Raw genomic sequence first — 17439 nt, 5'->3', positions numbered from 1 at the left:
CAAACCCCGAGCTCCCTTTGGCCCCCGAGATGGTCACACAGCGCTCCGCGTCTCCACAAATCCAGGTATGTTCTGTCAACATGAGCCTCGGTGACTGGTCTGCACAAACGGTTGAAGAGGCCAAATAACAAACGACCCTGAGCCATCGATAAACAGTGCAGGAGAACCCCAAAACTGCTCAAAAAGCAGCAATTCTGAGTCAGCCACAGGAAAACCTCCTCCTTTCACTCTGGACAACATTCCAAATTTATTAAGAGGGGGTTGTTTTTTGTTAGGGGGAGTATTTTTCAGGGGTGAGGGGTTGTTAGTAAGAGATTACAGAGATTAAGAAGCGATGGCCAAAGAAGAGCATCTTGTGATAAACAAGGGAAAACTGCTTCCCTTGACTTCTGATATTCAGGAAAGCTGGTAGTAATTCGCTTCCAGAATATCTGGCCTAAGTTTCCAAAGTCACAGTGAAATCATAGAGGGCAAATATTTTCCCGAAACAACAACATCGCAACTACTTTACCTATTGGAGATCCCCTCCCAGCAAAGGCGGGCTTGGAATGTCTGTGACGAGCGGAGAAGAGGGAAGACTTCGGCAAAGACTGTGCATTGGAGGCTGAGAACCTCACGTCAGGGACACACTTGGGAGGTGTGCAGACTGGACCCACGAAGACCCCAAGTTCTTCCCACAGCCAGGCAGCCTCCGCAACCCACACTTCCTGCGAAAGTGCTAACAGGCCTTCTGAGAATGTGCCATTACCACCCCCATCTGTCACTTTTTAACAGACCTGATTGGCAAGCGCTTGTAACAACTGACATCTGTTCTCGCTTATTGAAATGCAGATGTATGGTAATTGCTCCGAACAATAAGACAGAATTACCTAAGGTGAACATTAAATTAAATTTTCATGCTCTTCTCCTTATAAATAATTTTTTTTAATCTTAAGTTTCAAGTAGGCATAATGTGCATCTGTTTGGCACATAATTTCTTCGTTTGGAGAAGGGTTTTCTTTTCCTGAGTAATGAGTGAAAAGTTGAAGCCCTGTATGCCCCCAATTTTTTTTTTTTTTTTAGCCCTCTCGATCTCGGCACACTGTCGGATTTCCTAAAACTCATTTAAATGTTTTGCATTTCTCGTCACCCAGATTGTTGCCCCTGGTTTGACGGGTGCCCATCCGAGCAGCGTGCTTTGTGAGGTTAAATGCGGGGGTTTTTCTTCTCAGAGAAGAGCTATTTGCCAAACCAGAATCAGCATCACACACCCACACACCCCCCACGCCTCCCGTCCGGTGCCCTTTCAGGATCCTCGTGTGGGAGGAGCCGCGACGAGATGGGCTGGTGGGTGGAAAAGCAGAGGCGCTGTGGAAGGAACGGAGGAGGAGGACAGGACGGGGTGTGCTCACAACAGAAACAGACGGAGGAACAACCAGAAATGTGAATTCAAAGTCAGCAGAAGCAGACACCCCTTCTCAGACAGCCTGGGGGGCCCAGGACTGGCCGGGCCCTGGTGGGTAACTCTGCCCGTCCAGGGGCTGAGTCTGCAGCAGCTGGAGGTCTGGAGAGATGGTGTTGTGGGACCCGGAAAGCCTGGTACAGTCGAGGAGGTAGAGGATGAAGTTCGGGGTGTGTCCCCACGAAGCTTCCGAGCTGCTTTCCCAGCGTGGGACAGACGCCTTTCCCGGCAGCAGCGTGGCCCCCACGCCCCTTCCCTAAATGGGAGGGGAGGGGAAGGGAGGGGACACGTCCACACTACAGGTGAGGGGCCTCTGGCTCTGGGAACATCCGGGGCGGGAAGAGCCAAAACATCCGTCAGCGAGGATGTGCGCTGCTGTCGGTGACGAGTCCAGAGATTCTGCCCCTCGGAAGTCACCCAGGCTCTCACGGAACCCCAGATGTACCCCTGTGATGTGCCGACGTTAGCAGTGCTCGGAAGGCCCGGGAGTGGTGCAGGGGTGTCCTCCCTGGGAGGGTTTCTTTCTGGGGGGATGGACTAGAGAATGAGCCTCGGGCCTCCACCTGGCCGGACAGAAAGACACCGTGCAGGGAACAGGTGCCTCTGTGGCCCCGTGGCCCACGTCCAGGCACAGCGAGACCCACGGGAGGTGGGCAGGAGCACCTGTCGAGGCCCCACGTGCATGCTGCCCCCAGTTTCCTAGCTCCAGCCGTGGCATGGGACCTGCCCTGGTGTCAGCCACCAGCTTACATGTTCTTGGAGAATCTCTAGTTGGTTTTGTTTTCTTCCGTTGGCTTGACTGTGTATACATCTTGGTTCTGAGGGGGAGAAAGAGCCCTCTTCTTTCATCCTTTTTCTGCGTTCTCTGCACCATCCCTCCCGAGCTCTGATCTGTTCTCAATTCCTCTTGTCGCCACCACCAGCCCCAGGCCTCTCGTTCGATGGTTTTCTACCAGGACTCACATCCATCACTTTTAGGCTATCTAGAGGCACTGGACGTCCTCCAGCTTCTTAGGATCTGCTGTCAAAAAAGCGCATGCATCATACACATGCTTTTTCGTAAAACTTCAGGGAGCTCAGAGACCCCCCCATCATATGTCATCAGGGGAGCTCCAGTGAAGAGCCCCTGAGTTAAGTGACAAGCAGGAGGGAAGCCGCCACGTGACCCGCTCAGTGTTCAGAAGAGGGTGCGGCCCACCGTTCCCCGAGGATGCGTGGGCCGGGGTCTGTGATGTCTGGATTCTGAGCATGGAGGGGAGAGGAAATGAGGGTAAGAAACTGAAGGGTCGATTGAGTTCAAGACAAGATCTAGTGCCTGGTTAGCTGGGTTCTTAGCTGCTGACGCAGAGCACAGGTCCAGTTCTGGGCCCTCTGGGGCTCAGGTGCCCGGAAGCCAAGCAGGGGCACCACTGTACACGCGTCCTTGGACCCTGTGCTTCTGCTAACCAGGACCCACGCGTGCTCATGCCAGGCAGCATCCCTCACCCACAGCCGTTCTCTGCTGAGATTCCGTCAGAAGGAGCAAGGCTGTGACGGGCGAGTGTTAGGAGCCGGTGGACGTTTACATCTGATGTCCCGGCCCCTTTCCTGTGAGGCCCTGTGTGCGTCACCCCTTCCCTCCTCTCACTGCCTCCCCGTGCCCCCCACACACTTCCCAGGTGGGAACCCAGAGGGACAGAGGCACAGGTGTGGGGAGGCCCGGGGGGCAGGGAGGGACCGGGAACCAGCCTCCTGTCCCCAGGGCTCTGACCTCCCTTGTTCTCTGTGGCACGTAGGACTGCAAGAGTGCCAGCGTCACGTGGGTTTGTTACAAATACTAACTAAGCGTGATTAGCGTGTCCGGCACATGCTTTGTCTTTGGTACCATTATCCTCATTACTGGGGGGAGATACTGTTGTGATTATTTTCCAGCTGATAAGAGTCTGCTCTGCCCTGGGAGTTGTTCTTTAGCTTCAAGTGTACGAAGCATTTACTCTCTTTACCCTCGAGGTCCGTTCAGTTTTACACCTACTTCACAGCCAAGAAATCCAAGAGGCTGACAGTTAATGTGCTCAAGGCCAGGGAGGCTGGCAGAGGGTAGGCCGCGCCCGATTGGAGCCCAGATGTCCTGGAGGCGGAGCCCGTGCTGCCTCCAGTAAACAGGGTCCTTGTCACTGTTGTCACCAGCAGGGAGAGCTGTGCCTTCCAGGCCCGAGGAATGCAGGACAGGTCGAAGGGAGGAATGTCGGGGTCAGGGCTGGGAACAGGACTGCACCCAGAAAAGTGAGCAGGAGAGGAGGGGGGCCTCCCGGAGCCAGCACGGAGGACCAGGAAGGGACAGACTGGGAGGCCGGCTCGGCCTCTTCAGCGCCACAGCCGCCCGGCGCTCCCCTGTCGTCTTCTCATCCCTGTCAAACCAGAGACGCAAGACGGAGGGGATATGGGGATATATGTATATGTACAGCGGATTCACTTGGTTATAAAGCAGAAAGTAACACACCATTGTACAGCAATTATACCCCAATAAAGATGTTACAAATAAAAAACAAACACCAAAGACGCATGAGAATGAGCTTCTGGATCCAGGCCTGTTTCCAGTAATGGACCGGATTGCCCCCAGTCCCTGGCTCCCCTCCGTTCTGGTTTCCAGCAGCCTCCTGGGGCGGGTAATGTCTTGTTTTCCCCACTTAATTCTGGGTGCGGCCCCTGCTCTGGCCTGTCGCGGCCACGTGGCAACGGTTGGCTGGCCGGGCGGCACCTGTGGGTCCTGCTGCTGCTTCTCTCCATCTAACACTCCCCCTCCTCCTGCGCCCCCCCCATTCCTTCAGATGCTGGGGTCACCACGGCCTCTCCTTCCCGGCTTCATCTCTGCTTCCTTTGGTCTGTATTCTCCCCCTCAGTGCAGTGCGGTGGCTGGACAGAGTTGGCCCTGCCCGGTGTGGCGCCCCAGAGCCCGGCCTTGGCAGTGGAGGCGGGGAGGGGCTGAGCGGGGCAGCCCCTCAGGGGTGAGGGGTGGAAGGGGACACACAGGGAGAGGACGGTGGGACAGAGAGCCCGAGTGTGGTCGGCGGGACTCCGGGACAGCGCTGAGTGTCGGTGGGTGAGATGAGGAAAACGCACGGTCCTAATAAATGTTTGTAGAAGGGATTAATTAACGGTTGAGGGAAACAGTCAATATTTGAGGCTGTTGGTAGATACTAAAGAACTAAGAACAGAGAAAAACCTTGTTTGGGTCTGTAGACAGCGCTCTTTTTTTTTTTCTTTTTTAAAAATAAATTTATTTATTTTATTTTTGGCTGCATTGGGTCTTCATTGCTGCATGCAGGCTCCCTCTAGTTGCTGGTAGTGGGGGCTACTCTTCATTGCGGCGCATGGACTTCTTATTGTGTTGGCTTCTCTTGTTGTGGAGCACGGGCTCTAGGCATGCGGGCTTCAGTAGTTGTGGCACACGGGCTCAGCAGTTGCGGCTCATGGGCTCTAGAGCACAAGCCAGTAGTTGTGGCACACGGGCTTTGTTGCTCTGCAGCATGTGGAATCTTCCCGGACCAGGGCTCGAATCCGTGTCCCCTGCATTGGCAGGTGGATTCTTTTTTTTTTTTTTTTTTTTCTGCGGTACGCGGGCCTCTCACTGCTGTGGCCTCCCCCGTTGCGGAGCACAGGCTCCTGACGCGCAGGACCAGCGGCCATGGCTCACGGGCCCAGCCGCTCCGCGGCACGTGGGACCCTCCCGGACCGGGGCATGAACCCGCGTCCCCTGCATCTGCAGGCGGACTCTCAACCGCTGCGCCACCAGGGAAGCCCCGGCAGGTGGATTCTTAACCACTGCACCACCAGGGAAGTCCCAACAGTGCTCTTTATAGCAGCGTGGGATAATTTCATGCTGTGTGTGGCCCTGTTCATTCATCTTCCATGGAGCCACCCATCACCTACTATGAGTGAATGTAGCCATGTGTGTGCGTGTGTGTGTGTGAGTGAGTGAATGTAGCCGTATGTGTGTGTGTGAGTGAATGTAGCCATGTGTGTGCGCGTGTGTGTGTGTGTGTGAGTGAGTGAATATAGCCGTATGTGTGTGTGTGTGTGAATGTAGCCATGTGTGTGCGTGTGTGTGTGTGTGTGTGTGTGTGTGTGTGAATGTAGCCATGTGTGTGTGTGTGGACTTGAAAGCGAACAAGGCATCTTTGTCCTCAGGGAACTTAGCATCTAGCCGTGAAGGTCAGCAGTCCGTACAAACAATGTGAAAGCGGGAGGTGGTGAAGGCAGCAGGAGTTCGGAACAGCGATGGGGAGTTTACGGATAACGTGCAGAAAGTGCGCGTTAGACACAGACTGTCATCACCCTACAAGGGAACGTGCCTCGGCCTCTGGAGGGTCTGTGGGGCTCTGACCCAGATGAGCGGGCTGAGCTCCTTCCAGCCCCAGAATCAGGCCGTGGCTCCACCAGGCAGGCCAGAGCAGGTGCCCCGGGGGACCCTCCGGCCCAGGCCGAGGAGGGTGCTCGGCTGATCATTAACCGTTGCCAGATGTGCAGACTTTAACGTCGGTGCTAAACCCTCCTCTCGTCTGCACAGCCGCCTGTTGGTAACGGTGTCTGGTCGACTGCGTTACGTCCTTAGCACATTAGAGGGGCCGTGGCAGCCAGGCAGGTCCGTGCTGGTGCACCGCACACACACGCACGCGCGCGCACACACACACACACACACACTCCCCCCCCGCCCCCCGCCCAGCAGCATCACCCCAAGCACGGCCCCTGGTCATGCCAGCATGAGTGCGTTCAGCTTCTTTCAGGAGCTGCCCCCTGGGTAGGGGTGGGAGGGGGAGTGTCCGATGGGGTCTGCACTCAAGCCCTGTTCCCCCAGCTCCGTTTTCCTCAAGCAAACCTGAAAAATAGGCCCTGGGCTTTTTCCGCTCCCAAGGTCTCACGAGAACCACCGTGTCTGACCCCTGATCTGAGGGGAGCAGAGAGCTTTGTTCCCAGTGTCCCCTGCTCCATGGAGCGGGGTCACGTTCACAAGATGCCCCCAGTGCTTTGTCCTGCTTCTCAGCATCCCCAGGAACTACGTGGGTTTGAGAAACAGGTGCCGGCTTTTACCGTAAGCCACGGGACTGGGTGCCTCCTGCAAGAAGGTGGTATATCATTTTGAGCAAAATGAGAACCCATTTTGCAGCATGGACTGGGGGAACTCTTTTCTGAGTAGAAATAAGTCCTGAATGAAGCAGCCAGGACGGAGGAGCAGGGTAAGTGAGCCTGGCAGCCGGGCTCTGAGCCAAGCTGAGACAGGGCTCCACATGGTGGCCGGGGGCTTCGCAGGTGTGTTGCTAGAACATTCTCTTGCCCCTCCATCCACCCCCCGTCCCCACCCAGCACTGTTGTTAGACCACTGTCTCCGGTTATAAAGCAGGTTATGTTTGCTCAGCAGCCATGTATTGAGTACCCAGATTTGAGACATAAGAAGAAGGTAAAATTAAGCTGATGACTTAAGTCCAATATCTTTCTGTATAAAATTCCTCTATATGAGGAGAGGACCATTGTTTCCTGCTTCTTGAATGTACGTGGGGGTAAAGTGAGTCATGGAAAAAGACTTTGTGCAGAGAACCTGTGTATTGAGAAACAGAAGGAGGGGGAGAAAAGATACTAAAAGTGTACACAGCACAGGCTCCAGGCCCGAGCCCCCCAGGGCCTGCCAGCACCCCTGTGACGGATCAGCCCCAGACCTCTCAGCAGAGTTTCCTTACTCTCTGCTATTCTTTTCTTAATTTTCGTTAGCCCTCGATTCATTCTAGTTAAAAAGTATTTCCTCTTTCAGATACAAATACGTTTAAAATGCAAACACAAATATTTTACAAATAAAAATATTATGGCACTGCCACTTTTTTTCATTCTTTTATTCAGCAAACATTATTTGAGTTCCCGCCATGGACGCGATTTCAAGTTCACATTCAAAATAAACCTGGAGAGAGAAGTTCAGGGTCGATAATAATAGTAACAGCAACACTAGTTGCTGACGTTTATTGGGGGCTTACATCGTGCCAGTTATTACGCTGGGTGGTCTTCATTCATCGAGTTATTTAATCTGCACAACCACCATGGTAGGAAAGGTACAGTAACTGTTACCACTGACTCAGGAAGCAGGAAACAGAGAGGTTAAGAAATTTGTGCAGAGTCACACAGCCGATAGAGCCAGAAAGCTGAATCAGTGCAGCTTCAGAGCAATAAAACATCATTTCTTCCGTAATACCTCGTACGTGTACCTGTCGAGTTTAGGGATGGAGAGTTTCCCCTGAAACTCCAGCTGTCCTAGCCCGGATCTCAGTTTCTTGACAGCCACGAGGTGGAAGGCCCTGCTGTCCATGGTCCACGCAGAAACCTGTTGCTTATCTTTAAGGATGACCTGCGCAGCCTGGGAGGAGGCGTTGGGAAGAGGGTGCTGGGTTGGCACAGGCTGCGTGGGGACACATGAGTCCCCAGGGCAGCTGGGGCGGAGTGTGCCATCCCGGAGCTCACTGCCCATGTCCCCTGCCCTCTCATTTTGGAAACAGGAGAAGTGGGCCTATTGCTGACGTTGCCTCTCTCTTCCCCTCCCGCAGGCATGAATGCTTTACAGTTACAGAACCTGGCAACGCTGGCGGCGGCTGCAGCCGCAGCCCAGACCTCAGCCACTACCACCAATGCAAATCCTCTCTCCACCACGAGCAGCGCCCTAGGAGCCCTCACCAGTCCCGGTAAGGGGTCATCCTGCCTCTGGGAGACAGGACACGGGGTCAGTGCCAAGTGCAGGGTGGACGCATCCAGACCGAGCCGGGCACCAGGCTTAATTGCCTATTTAATTTCCATTTTTGTTTGCCTGTTTTTAATTTATTTTGTTGTTGTTGAAGTATAGTTAATTTACAGTGTTAATTTCTGCTGTACAGCAAAGTGACTCAGTTATACACACATATACCTTCTTTTTTATATTCTTTTCCATTATGGTTTATCCCAGCTATTGAATGTAGTTGCCTGTGCTGTCCAGTAGGAGGACCTTGTTGCTTATCCATTGTGTATATAATAGTTTGCATTTGCTAATCCCAAACTCCCAGTCCATCCCTCCCCACCTCACTCCCCTTTGGCAACCACAAGTCTGTTTTCTATGTCTGTTGGTTTCTGCTTTGTAGATAGCTTCATTTGTGTCTATTTTAGATTCCACATATAAGTGATATCGTGTGGTATTTGTCTTTCTCTTTCTGACTTACTTCACTTAGTATGATAGATAATCTCTAGGTCCATCCATGTTGCTGCAAATGGCATTATTTCGTTCTTTTTTATGGCTGGGTAACGTTCACCACCTCTTCTTTATCCATTTCTCTGTCAATGGACATTTAGGTTGTTTCCATGTCTTGGTTATTGTAAATAGTGCTGCTGTGAACATAGGGGTGCGTGTGTCTTTTAAAGAAACAGAGTTTGAGCGTGTGTGTTTTTATCCTCCAAGGATAAAAGGAGAAAAAAGGTTTTGCGGGGAGCCCACCCGGGTATTGACTCTCGCCCATTCGTTTTGTTCGAAAAACGTGCCGTCGCTTCAGTCCTCGCGAGGTTTCCCCGTGACGAGGAGCCTCAGTCTCTCAGGAATGCTCTTTTCTCCTGTTTTTTATGTTGTTGTTGTGGTTGTGGTTTTGGTTTGGCAATTCAAGAATTCTCTGTTAAATCTCAAAATCCCGAATCATCTTCGTCATGATATTTCACACCAGCGCCATCCTTTACATTTGACTTTCAACACCGTGGCCTAGAGGGGACCATCTTCGTTGTTCCTTTGTGGTCCCATTCTGGGCCGTGTCATTTAAAGTGTTTTTTTTCTTTCCCCCCCACCCCTTAGAAATTCTTTTGCCTTATTCAAAGGCAGATGCCGTTTTCTTTTTCATAGGAGCCAGACATAATGTGGTTGCTTAGACACCGGGATTTGTTTTTTAAGAAGCGTTTTGCTGGCTTGCCTTCCTCTCTGTGTTTTCTGGGCCTTGATGGATGATCTCACCTTCTCCTCTGGTACGTGGAGGAGTTGGCCTGAACAACTTACAAGCCCCCTTCTAACTGGAATCCCCAGGGCCCTCTATCGGCTGCTCCCAAAAGATGAGCTAACTGTCCAACACGCTTTTATGTCATAGTGTGGAGATTTCTTTCAGAAAAATGGAGAAGGAAAGCTACAGCACCTGGCAGACCAGCTTTGTTAAGGCTTCCAACTTCAGGGAGCAGTGAAGCTGCCACAGCCCTTGATTTGTTTACAAAACATTGTGTTTCTAACACATTTCCTTCTGAGTACAGTTTTGAGGGAGAAACCTAAGAGATGTTTAGGAGAGGCTGGAAGTTGTACCCTCCACCTCATCTCAGAGCAACAGCACATGGGACGTTGCCTTCATTCTTGAAATGTCTTCAAAAACGTACCATGACTACATGGGGGCCTCATTTCATGCAACAGATAATATTCCTGAGACATCAGCTTTGTTGTTTTTTTCAAGAGATTAAGTTATAACTCTAATGCAAAACATAAACTGGTTATTTAAATCCTTTTTACGACATACACATTTTTGACATGGTATATTCCTGCTTATGAAAAATAATAGTGATTTTTTTTCTTAAAAACAAATATTTGACCTCGCTAATGTATCTGTTTTAGAAATCAGCTTGAAGAGTGTTTTTTAAATGAGAATTATCGTCTCCCTGTGAGGACTATGAAAAGATTACATTAAACCAGCACAGACTCCGTACACCTGAAACTAACACAACATTGTAAATCAATTCTACTCCAATAAAAATTAAAAAACAGCACAGAGCATTGTACATGCATTTTATACATTTATACATGGATCTTTAGTCAGCAGCTGGTATTTTTAACTATATTTTGTTTGGAGTGAAACAACTAAACATCCCTCAAAATCTGAATGCTTTTTTAATTGTTCATATGAAAAGGAAGAAGATGGGCTTTTTTTTTTTTTTTAAGAGAAAGCAGTATTGACTTTATTTTGGCAAAAGTAAATGATTGTAATGTTTCCAACCTTGGCTTTCAGCCTTGATTCCCTTGTATTTAGAGTAATCAGCAGAAACTCACCACATGGTTGGTAACAAGGTGGAGAAAAAAGAAAACTCTTTTTTCTGTGAAGACTTTTCCTTATATGGCAAGGAGCCAGAGTCCACCGTTTGGCCCATCAGCCCTTAAAGAGTTTACTATTGTCGTTACACTGAAATTATTCTGCTCTTCCAGAAGTGACCGTTCTCGTGATGGACGTTTGGGTTAAGGGTACGTGGCCTGTCGTTTGCTTGGCAAGGTTCATTCAACTTTACGAAAATATATTCTTCCTTTGTGATATCTGGGCAGGACTGTGCCCAGGACATTCCAGAGAATCAGAATTGATACTTGAACGTTTTGTTCTCCTTTAAGAAGGCTCACGGGTTTAAGAAGCCAAGTGCAAAAGTGTCTGTCAGCTGATCAGTGTCATATTGTAATTGACAGCTAGTGCTTTGAGCGTCTGTATCGCCTTAGGCCCTGGCCTGGGTGCTGGGGACCCAGCAGTGAATGGATATGTACACTCCCCGCCCCCGGGAGTCTCCCCATCTGTTAGGGGAACTCGGACAATGAGCAGTCGTGTGTGCCATGTGTGTGCCAGGCAAGCGCTGTGAGCAGAGAGACCGGGCAGAATAAGATGGAGAGAGTGGGAGGGGTTGAGGAAGGCTTTCCCCCCCTGGAAAGGTGGCGTTTGAGCAGAAACCTGCGGAAAGTGAAGGAAGCACGTAGATAATCCAGAGAAAGGGTGTCCAGGCAGAGGACAGAGCAAGGACAGGCTGTGAGGCAGGAGGAGGCCTGGCACGATCACAGTCTCACGTGGAAGGCGTGGTGCTGAGCAGCAGTGGAGGGAGAGGTGAGAGGTGAAGGGTGAGGGGTAAGAGAGAAGGTCCATGTACGTGGATCCATTCCATCCAGTATGGTCAGGAGCGCAAATACATAGTGACCTTCTTAAAATGCAGGGCACTCAAAACAGCCTAAGAAGATAGCCAGAATATTTAAGGAACTTGAAACATATTTGACCATTTTCAGCTTTTTCCTGAGACCTGAATGAAAGGGAAAATGTGTCCTGAGATGCATTTTCTTTCTTCCCACCTCAGCCAAGCGTCCTTCCCTCTGCTCTTAATGTGGTGTCCAGCCCTTCCGGAAATTCTGCCAACGGAGGTGTCAGGGAGAGTGGTTTCTCTCTTCTCCGTTGAGGAATGCTTTGCATAAGAGCTGAAAGTATTTGATTAGAATCCTGAAGTGTAGCAGCAGAAACGATTTAAATCTACGTTTCAATTATTTTTCTTAAGTGTAACTAAAAAAAATCTGGCGTTTAAGTGCAAGTAAATTATTTGTCTAATTTCCATCAGGGACTCTTTCAAAGTCACAGGAAAGGTGGTTAGTAAGAATTCATGACTCTCCACTTCATCAGAGCAATTTCCCAGGAAATAAAAGGGATAGAAAGCTGGTCCCAAGGCCAATGTGTTTTTTTATTTTCTAAATAATGAAAAACAGAGCTTCCAGTTGAACCGTGAACCAGTCCATTCAAACTGTAAAGTGAATCAAAGCTTCAGCCCACCCTCCTGCACAGGCCTTGTTTTCACCCTGTTTTTAAAGATAGATGTCTCTTATGCTTCAGACAAATCCATCTAGAAAGTAAAGGGACAACTCAGTCCTCAAAACTATTAATTTTTTTAATAATTGTAAATTTATCATTTCTATTTTGCATACCCAGGAACAAGCTCCCTTACAGCATTATTATAAATGATTTTAAACAGTCTGTGCTTTAAGACATAAAAAATTGAGCATTAATTTTAAAAAAATAAAAATCCCCTTTGGCAATAAATAGGTTTCTTTGTCTCCTGGCCCTGAAATAAACATTAAAATCATCTCAGTTATTTTGGTGATGAAATGATTCAACCTTTGAGAACATTTCTCAAAGAAAGCAGAGTTAAAATTAAAACATAAAAAAAAAAAAAGAAAAATATCTCAGTTGCCCATGGTTAGAATAAGTGTTTCTTGCAATTATCATATGGTAGGGAATAAAGTTAGAAATTAAATCATGAAAAAATAAAAACCAGGTAAATACATATTATGCCTTTAATGAGTTTCTCTGAGGTCTTTTGAAGCCTAATTTAATCGTGTTTCGTGTCTTTCATTTTGATATGATAATTTTTCCTTTGTTTACTTCAATCTCCTATTTAGTTAATTAATTCTTGGATCATTTCTTCTTACCCGATTTTCAACCTGTTTTTGAGGCATGAGTCTCGATATTGGTATAAAGAGGCAAATTGTCTGTAAGGCATGTGGCTAGGTCTTAAAGAAAGATAATAATATCTGTCTTCTACCCAGCTTGTAGATTTGTTGCCTTTGCCTGGTAATTTTGAGAACTTGCGCAAGAGGGTTATCATTACCACGTGCGAACATTTCTCTGGCATTTTCTGTCTGAAACATAATGTTGCATTCATGTACCACATTATTCCACTGACCTTCTTCTATTTTCTTTCTTTTTTTTTTTATAAAAGGATGTTTTAAAATTCTCCAAAATGCTTCTGTAAGTGCACTCAGTCAAGTGAACACTTCAGGATAATAGATAATTTCTATCGACAGTAGAAGGCATTTTAAAATGCTAGGGAGCATTTTTCCATTCCTACCATTGGCTTTTCACATAGTTTTCACTCTGAAGTCTAGGCAGTATTTTTTCCCATCTTCAAGACGTGGCCCGCCTCCTTGCAGGCTGTGAAGCTCCCCTGTGGACTCTTTGAGGGGAACAGAGACACCGAGGGTGTTTCCATGGGATTCAGACCTTTCCCGCGCTCCTCACATAAGGAGGGCCAGCAAGTGGGCCCCTCCAGTGTCACCCACCGCTATCACCAGGCTGGCTGAGCTCTGGGGACCTGGAAGTTATCCTCCGAGTCATCCCAGAGCCCTTCAGTGTTACAAGAGGCTTTTGTTCCCCCCACTAAGTGTCTCTGCATGTGTGTCACACAAGAACTCGCATCGTGGGAAGAGATGGATTCACAGGCAGACCTAGCCCACATTCTGGAGCCTTCTGCTAGGCAGGGCAAGTCCATGAAAATGAGTTGGGCCTGCACTGCCCCGTCCCAGCCGTCAAATGCGGGGGCAGTGGTATCACGGTGGAGTCTGATGGGGCCGGGAGAGAGGCGCGGACAGACAGAGGGCGCTGGGGGAGGCCATCTCCCCAGGCTGCCGAGTGATGCCACGACCTCGGGGAGTCTGAAGCCGACCTTCTTCCAGAAACCTGTTGTCCCCGCCGCCTCCCATCCCCGTTGAGACACCCTCCCCCTCTCACTGACCCAGGCTCAGCCAGTGAAGTGACCTTTGCAGCCAGCCTCTGGTTCACTGTCATCTCATCAATCACCGTGGCCAGTCGGTTCTCTCTCTGAAACGTCTTTTTTCCCCTCCCACTGACACCCGCCCTGGGTGCAGCTCCCTTTGTCCCATCAGTGCCGCCACCAGCTCCATCTTGCCCACTGTTAACAAAGCCCACAGCTCGGTTCAGACACTTTCACGCGGTTCACTGTGGTCTCAACTAGAGCAGGACAGACTCCTTAGCATGGCCTTCAGGGAGCTCCCTGAGCTGCCTCCATCCTTTCTCCCCAGCACTACCGCGGCCCCCCAGCCCCCAGCAGCCTGCCCTCCAGCGGCATCGGGATTCTTCCTCCCCCGAAACACACTGTCGGCCTTCTTGCCTTTGTTAAACCTACTGGCTGCTCTGCCTTGAATATCTTCTCTCCAGTTTCCTCCTGTGAAAACCTCCTACATCACTCCTTTATTACAGTGTCAGTGGTTGGGAAGATTCATGAGTAGGTCTAAAGTTGATGTTTTTAATGCACATTATAAAAAGTGTAGTTTATACTGCTTTCCATAGATTAAGCAGCAGTAAAAAAAAAATATTTTCTAGTAATTAATAAAAAGTGCTTTTAGTAGTCTCATACTTATCTCTTAAGAATCAGTGCAAATGTCATCTCCACCATGAAGCCTTCTGGAAAGAATTAATTGTTTCCACGGTGTATTTCTGATATAAATACGTACCTCATTCTAAACCTGGGTCACACGCAGGCTGCTTGGTAAGGAGCTGTATTAGAAGTTCCCTGAGGGCGGACTGGAGGGAACGAGGAGCCGTTGAGCAGGGAAGCAGTGGTCCATCAGTGCCTCAGGTCTGCCCTCCTGTACCATCATACTACGTTCTTCTTACTTCTTCTAAAACACTTATTTCCTTCGCGGGCTGGTTGTTTGGGCGCTTGTCTCTCACCTTCTAGATAGTAAGTCCTGTAAAGTAGGAACGGTTTCTTTACTCGTAACCCCTCTTGCATTTGGAACAGTGTGTCATGCACAGTGTCATGCATACTTCAAGTGTTACTTCAGTTGAACAGCAAGTAGAAATGCTGGAAGAGAAAGGTTTGAAAGCCGCGTGTTCCGTCTAGCTCAGCGCACGCGTCCCTAAGAAGGACCCTGAGTCTTTCATGGTGACGTGTGGCAGGGTCCGCGCCCCTGCCTTACCACCAGGACTTGGCTCTTGAGTAAATCCCAACATAGCCGCACCTGCCAGGTGGATGTTCAGGTCTGACAGGTTTCTGAAGAATGAATCAATACCAATGCACATTAGAACAAGGTCATAGAAAGCAGGGTTTTCATTCCAATAAGTTTACGAAGATTGGCTTTCAAAACATTCTGATGTCGTGATAAGTAAGAGTCTCAGGTCAGATAAAGGGATTTCATTTGAAAAGAACCATCTCCTCTGATGTGGGCTTTTGAAAGACCATCCTCGAACGCGCTCTTAATTCCGTGTGCTTCGCCAGCCGCCCTCAGGTGGGCCTCCACAGGGTCCGTGAAGCAGGGTCCCATTTAACTTTGGGGGTACTTTTTTCCTATGCTGCTCTTCAGCATGTTATTAATTCAGGGATCCATTATTCATTTGAAAATTACCTGGGTCTCTTACCTGCCCACGTTTCCCCTCAGGCCTGTCTTTTCTCATTGCTTATTATCAAGCAAGTGAATCTCAAGCAGTCAAGTTTTCCCCTTCGTTAGCTACACTTTAAAGCGTCGTAATCAAGCAGACACAACTTGGTTTTTAAAATCAGCTACTTACTTGTGGGGTTGAATCCGTCAAACAGCCTCACATCCTCATTGCTACAGAAAGAGAATGGACATTCCATTTTTTGCTTGTTTTTTGTAGGTTTCACCCCTTTGTACTTTTTTTTTTCTAGAAGGTTTCCACATGTTAACTTGTTCTCGACATTATGGGGCTCGCTTTATTTTCAGCATTGCTAATAGGATTGAACATTATGTAAAATGTTCCATAAATAAAATGTCACTAGAGTGACTATAATTTCCTGATATATTTTTTTCATTCAGTCAAGAAATACGTATTGAGCATCTACTATGTACCTGGAATGATTCCAGGCATTTGAAACACATCAGTGGACAAAGCTGACCTAACTCCTGCCCTCATGTCGTTTATATTCTAGCATTAGCTTTTTAAAAGACATATTGACTAAATTCCCACTGTGGTAAAAGGATTGGGTTTAGTCCTTAAATATAAACTATAGCTTCTACACCCTTTAAAAAATAACTTTTCATGACCAACTTTTTTGTATACCTTATGCTAAAATTTTGTGAATTAGACCAAGGTGGGGAAAGGAGAGATCTTTCTCTATTTTCTTCCTCTTCTGTAAACTGTACCATTTTTCTATACACTTAATGCAACAAAGAGCTCTGAGAATAGTATTCACATTAGATTAGATTTCGTAAGTGGCAAAACCAGGAAAAAGAGGAAAGTGTCCTTGGCACTTCTGCTCCGTGGCTTCTCAACAGAGGCATTTCATGAAAAGCAAATATTTCAAACGTCCTTAGGCATTTAAAACATAATCACTGGGAGTGGTCCATCTTTCCAGTAAATGCTTCTTTATTTGGCATTGATCATTCTGCTTCTAGGGTTTAAAAAAGAAAAAGCATGCAAAACCTCCCAACTGGAGTTTTGACGGCCCCTGCATGTGCTGGGCGTTTTGATGTGGAATTACCTTTAAATTTCCCTTACCATCAAGGAAATGAGAAGTCTGTTGGTCCAAATAGCAGAACTGCAGCTCATTGTCTCATTCATTCATTTCCTGAGCTGCCAGAGTCATCTCAGCGCCTGCCATCAGAACAGCTTCGCACGGTGGCCGGGCTGCCCTGTGCAGTCGATGAGATGCTCCTGCCCTGGCGCAGTCTCTTAATAGTCCTGAGCTAATTGAAAGCTTACTAAAGCTGCCCCGCCGAGTGGGTGACGATAACGTATGGTCCTCCCCTTTGCCGCAGAGCTTGGATTTCTGCAAGCTTGGCCCCGGGGGTGGACACATCCCATCCTTCATTCGTAGGGCTGTCACTCACTCAGGACTTTGGTCCTGCGTTGTTCAGGGTGCACTTTTTCAATATTTTTAGATAGGGGCTCTCGTTCTCCGCGTGTTTGCTTCAGTGGCTCTGGAGGCTGTGCTGTGTCCGTGATTCAGTGTAAACATTGCCCTGCACAGTCTCCTGCATCGTGTGCAGGTCCACGTCACGGCCCCTTGTGAGGTGTGTGTGAGCTCAGAGGCGTGTCTTCTCTACAACGCAGCCACTCAGGGAGACTCCCCCACCCCCCAAATTATCTGTGTTGCTGTCTGATATAACCATGTTATCATTGCTGGCACTAGTAAAAGCATGTATGGAGTGCTTAATTGTGTTTTATAGTAGATGGAAAAAGCAACAAAACTTGACTCTAGACACAACTTCCCAGAGGCTTATGATCTAAGGTCCATGCTTTAAGACTTAAAAGCAGCAAAATATAAGTGCTTCATTTGTATGTGGCTTAATCCCTTAAACTGGATATAGTGGCCACATGCAAAAAAAATAAGCAAAATGCCCCAGCCTGGACTCTTCTGGTTGAAGAGCAGGAACCAGATAAGGCACAAGGTGTCACTGACAGCAGAGATTCTGTCTTGAGGAAATGAGGGTCACTTTTAACAGGAGA

The 17439-nt window shown here is 48.5% G+C and overlaps 1 protein-coding gene across 4 annotated transcripts in view; it reads left to right on the top strand.

Annotated features, from left to right (window-relative positions):
• The window catches only part of CELF2 (CUGBP Elav-like family member 2), a 524871-nt gene that overhangs the window by 471037 nt on the left and 36395 nt on the right, over nt 1-17439 (top strand). For all 4 annotated transcript variants that reach the window (XM_081226997.1, XM_081226998.1, XM_081226999.1 and 1 more), the window contains one exon: nt 8005-8139. In XM_081226997.1, coding sequence (XP_081083123.1) covers nt 8005-8139 — 135 coding nt within the window. The remainder of the gene's footprint in view (nt 1-8004; nt 8140-17439) is intronic.

Source organism: Mesoplodon bidens (assembly GCF_964165515.1).
Source record: "Mesoplodon bidens genome assembly, chromosome: 3".
NCBI lineage: Eukaryota > Metazoa > Chordata > Mammalia > Artiodactyla > Ziphiidae > Mesoplodon > Mesoplodon bidens.
Note: the sequence above shows the minus strand (reverse complement) of the source record. Positions and strands in the feature narration are given on the sequence as shown.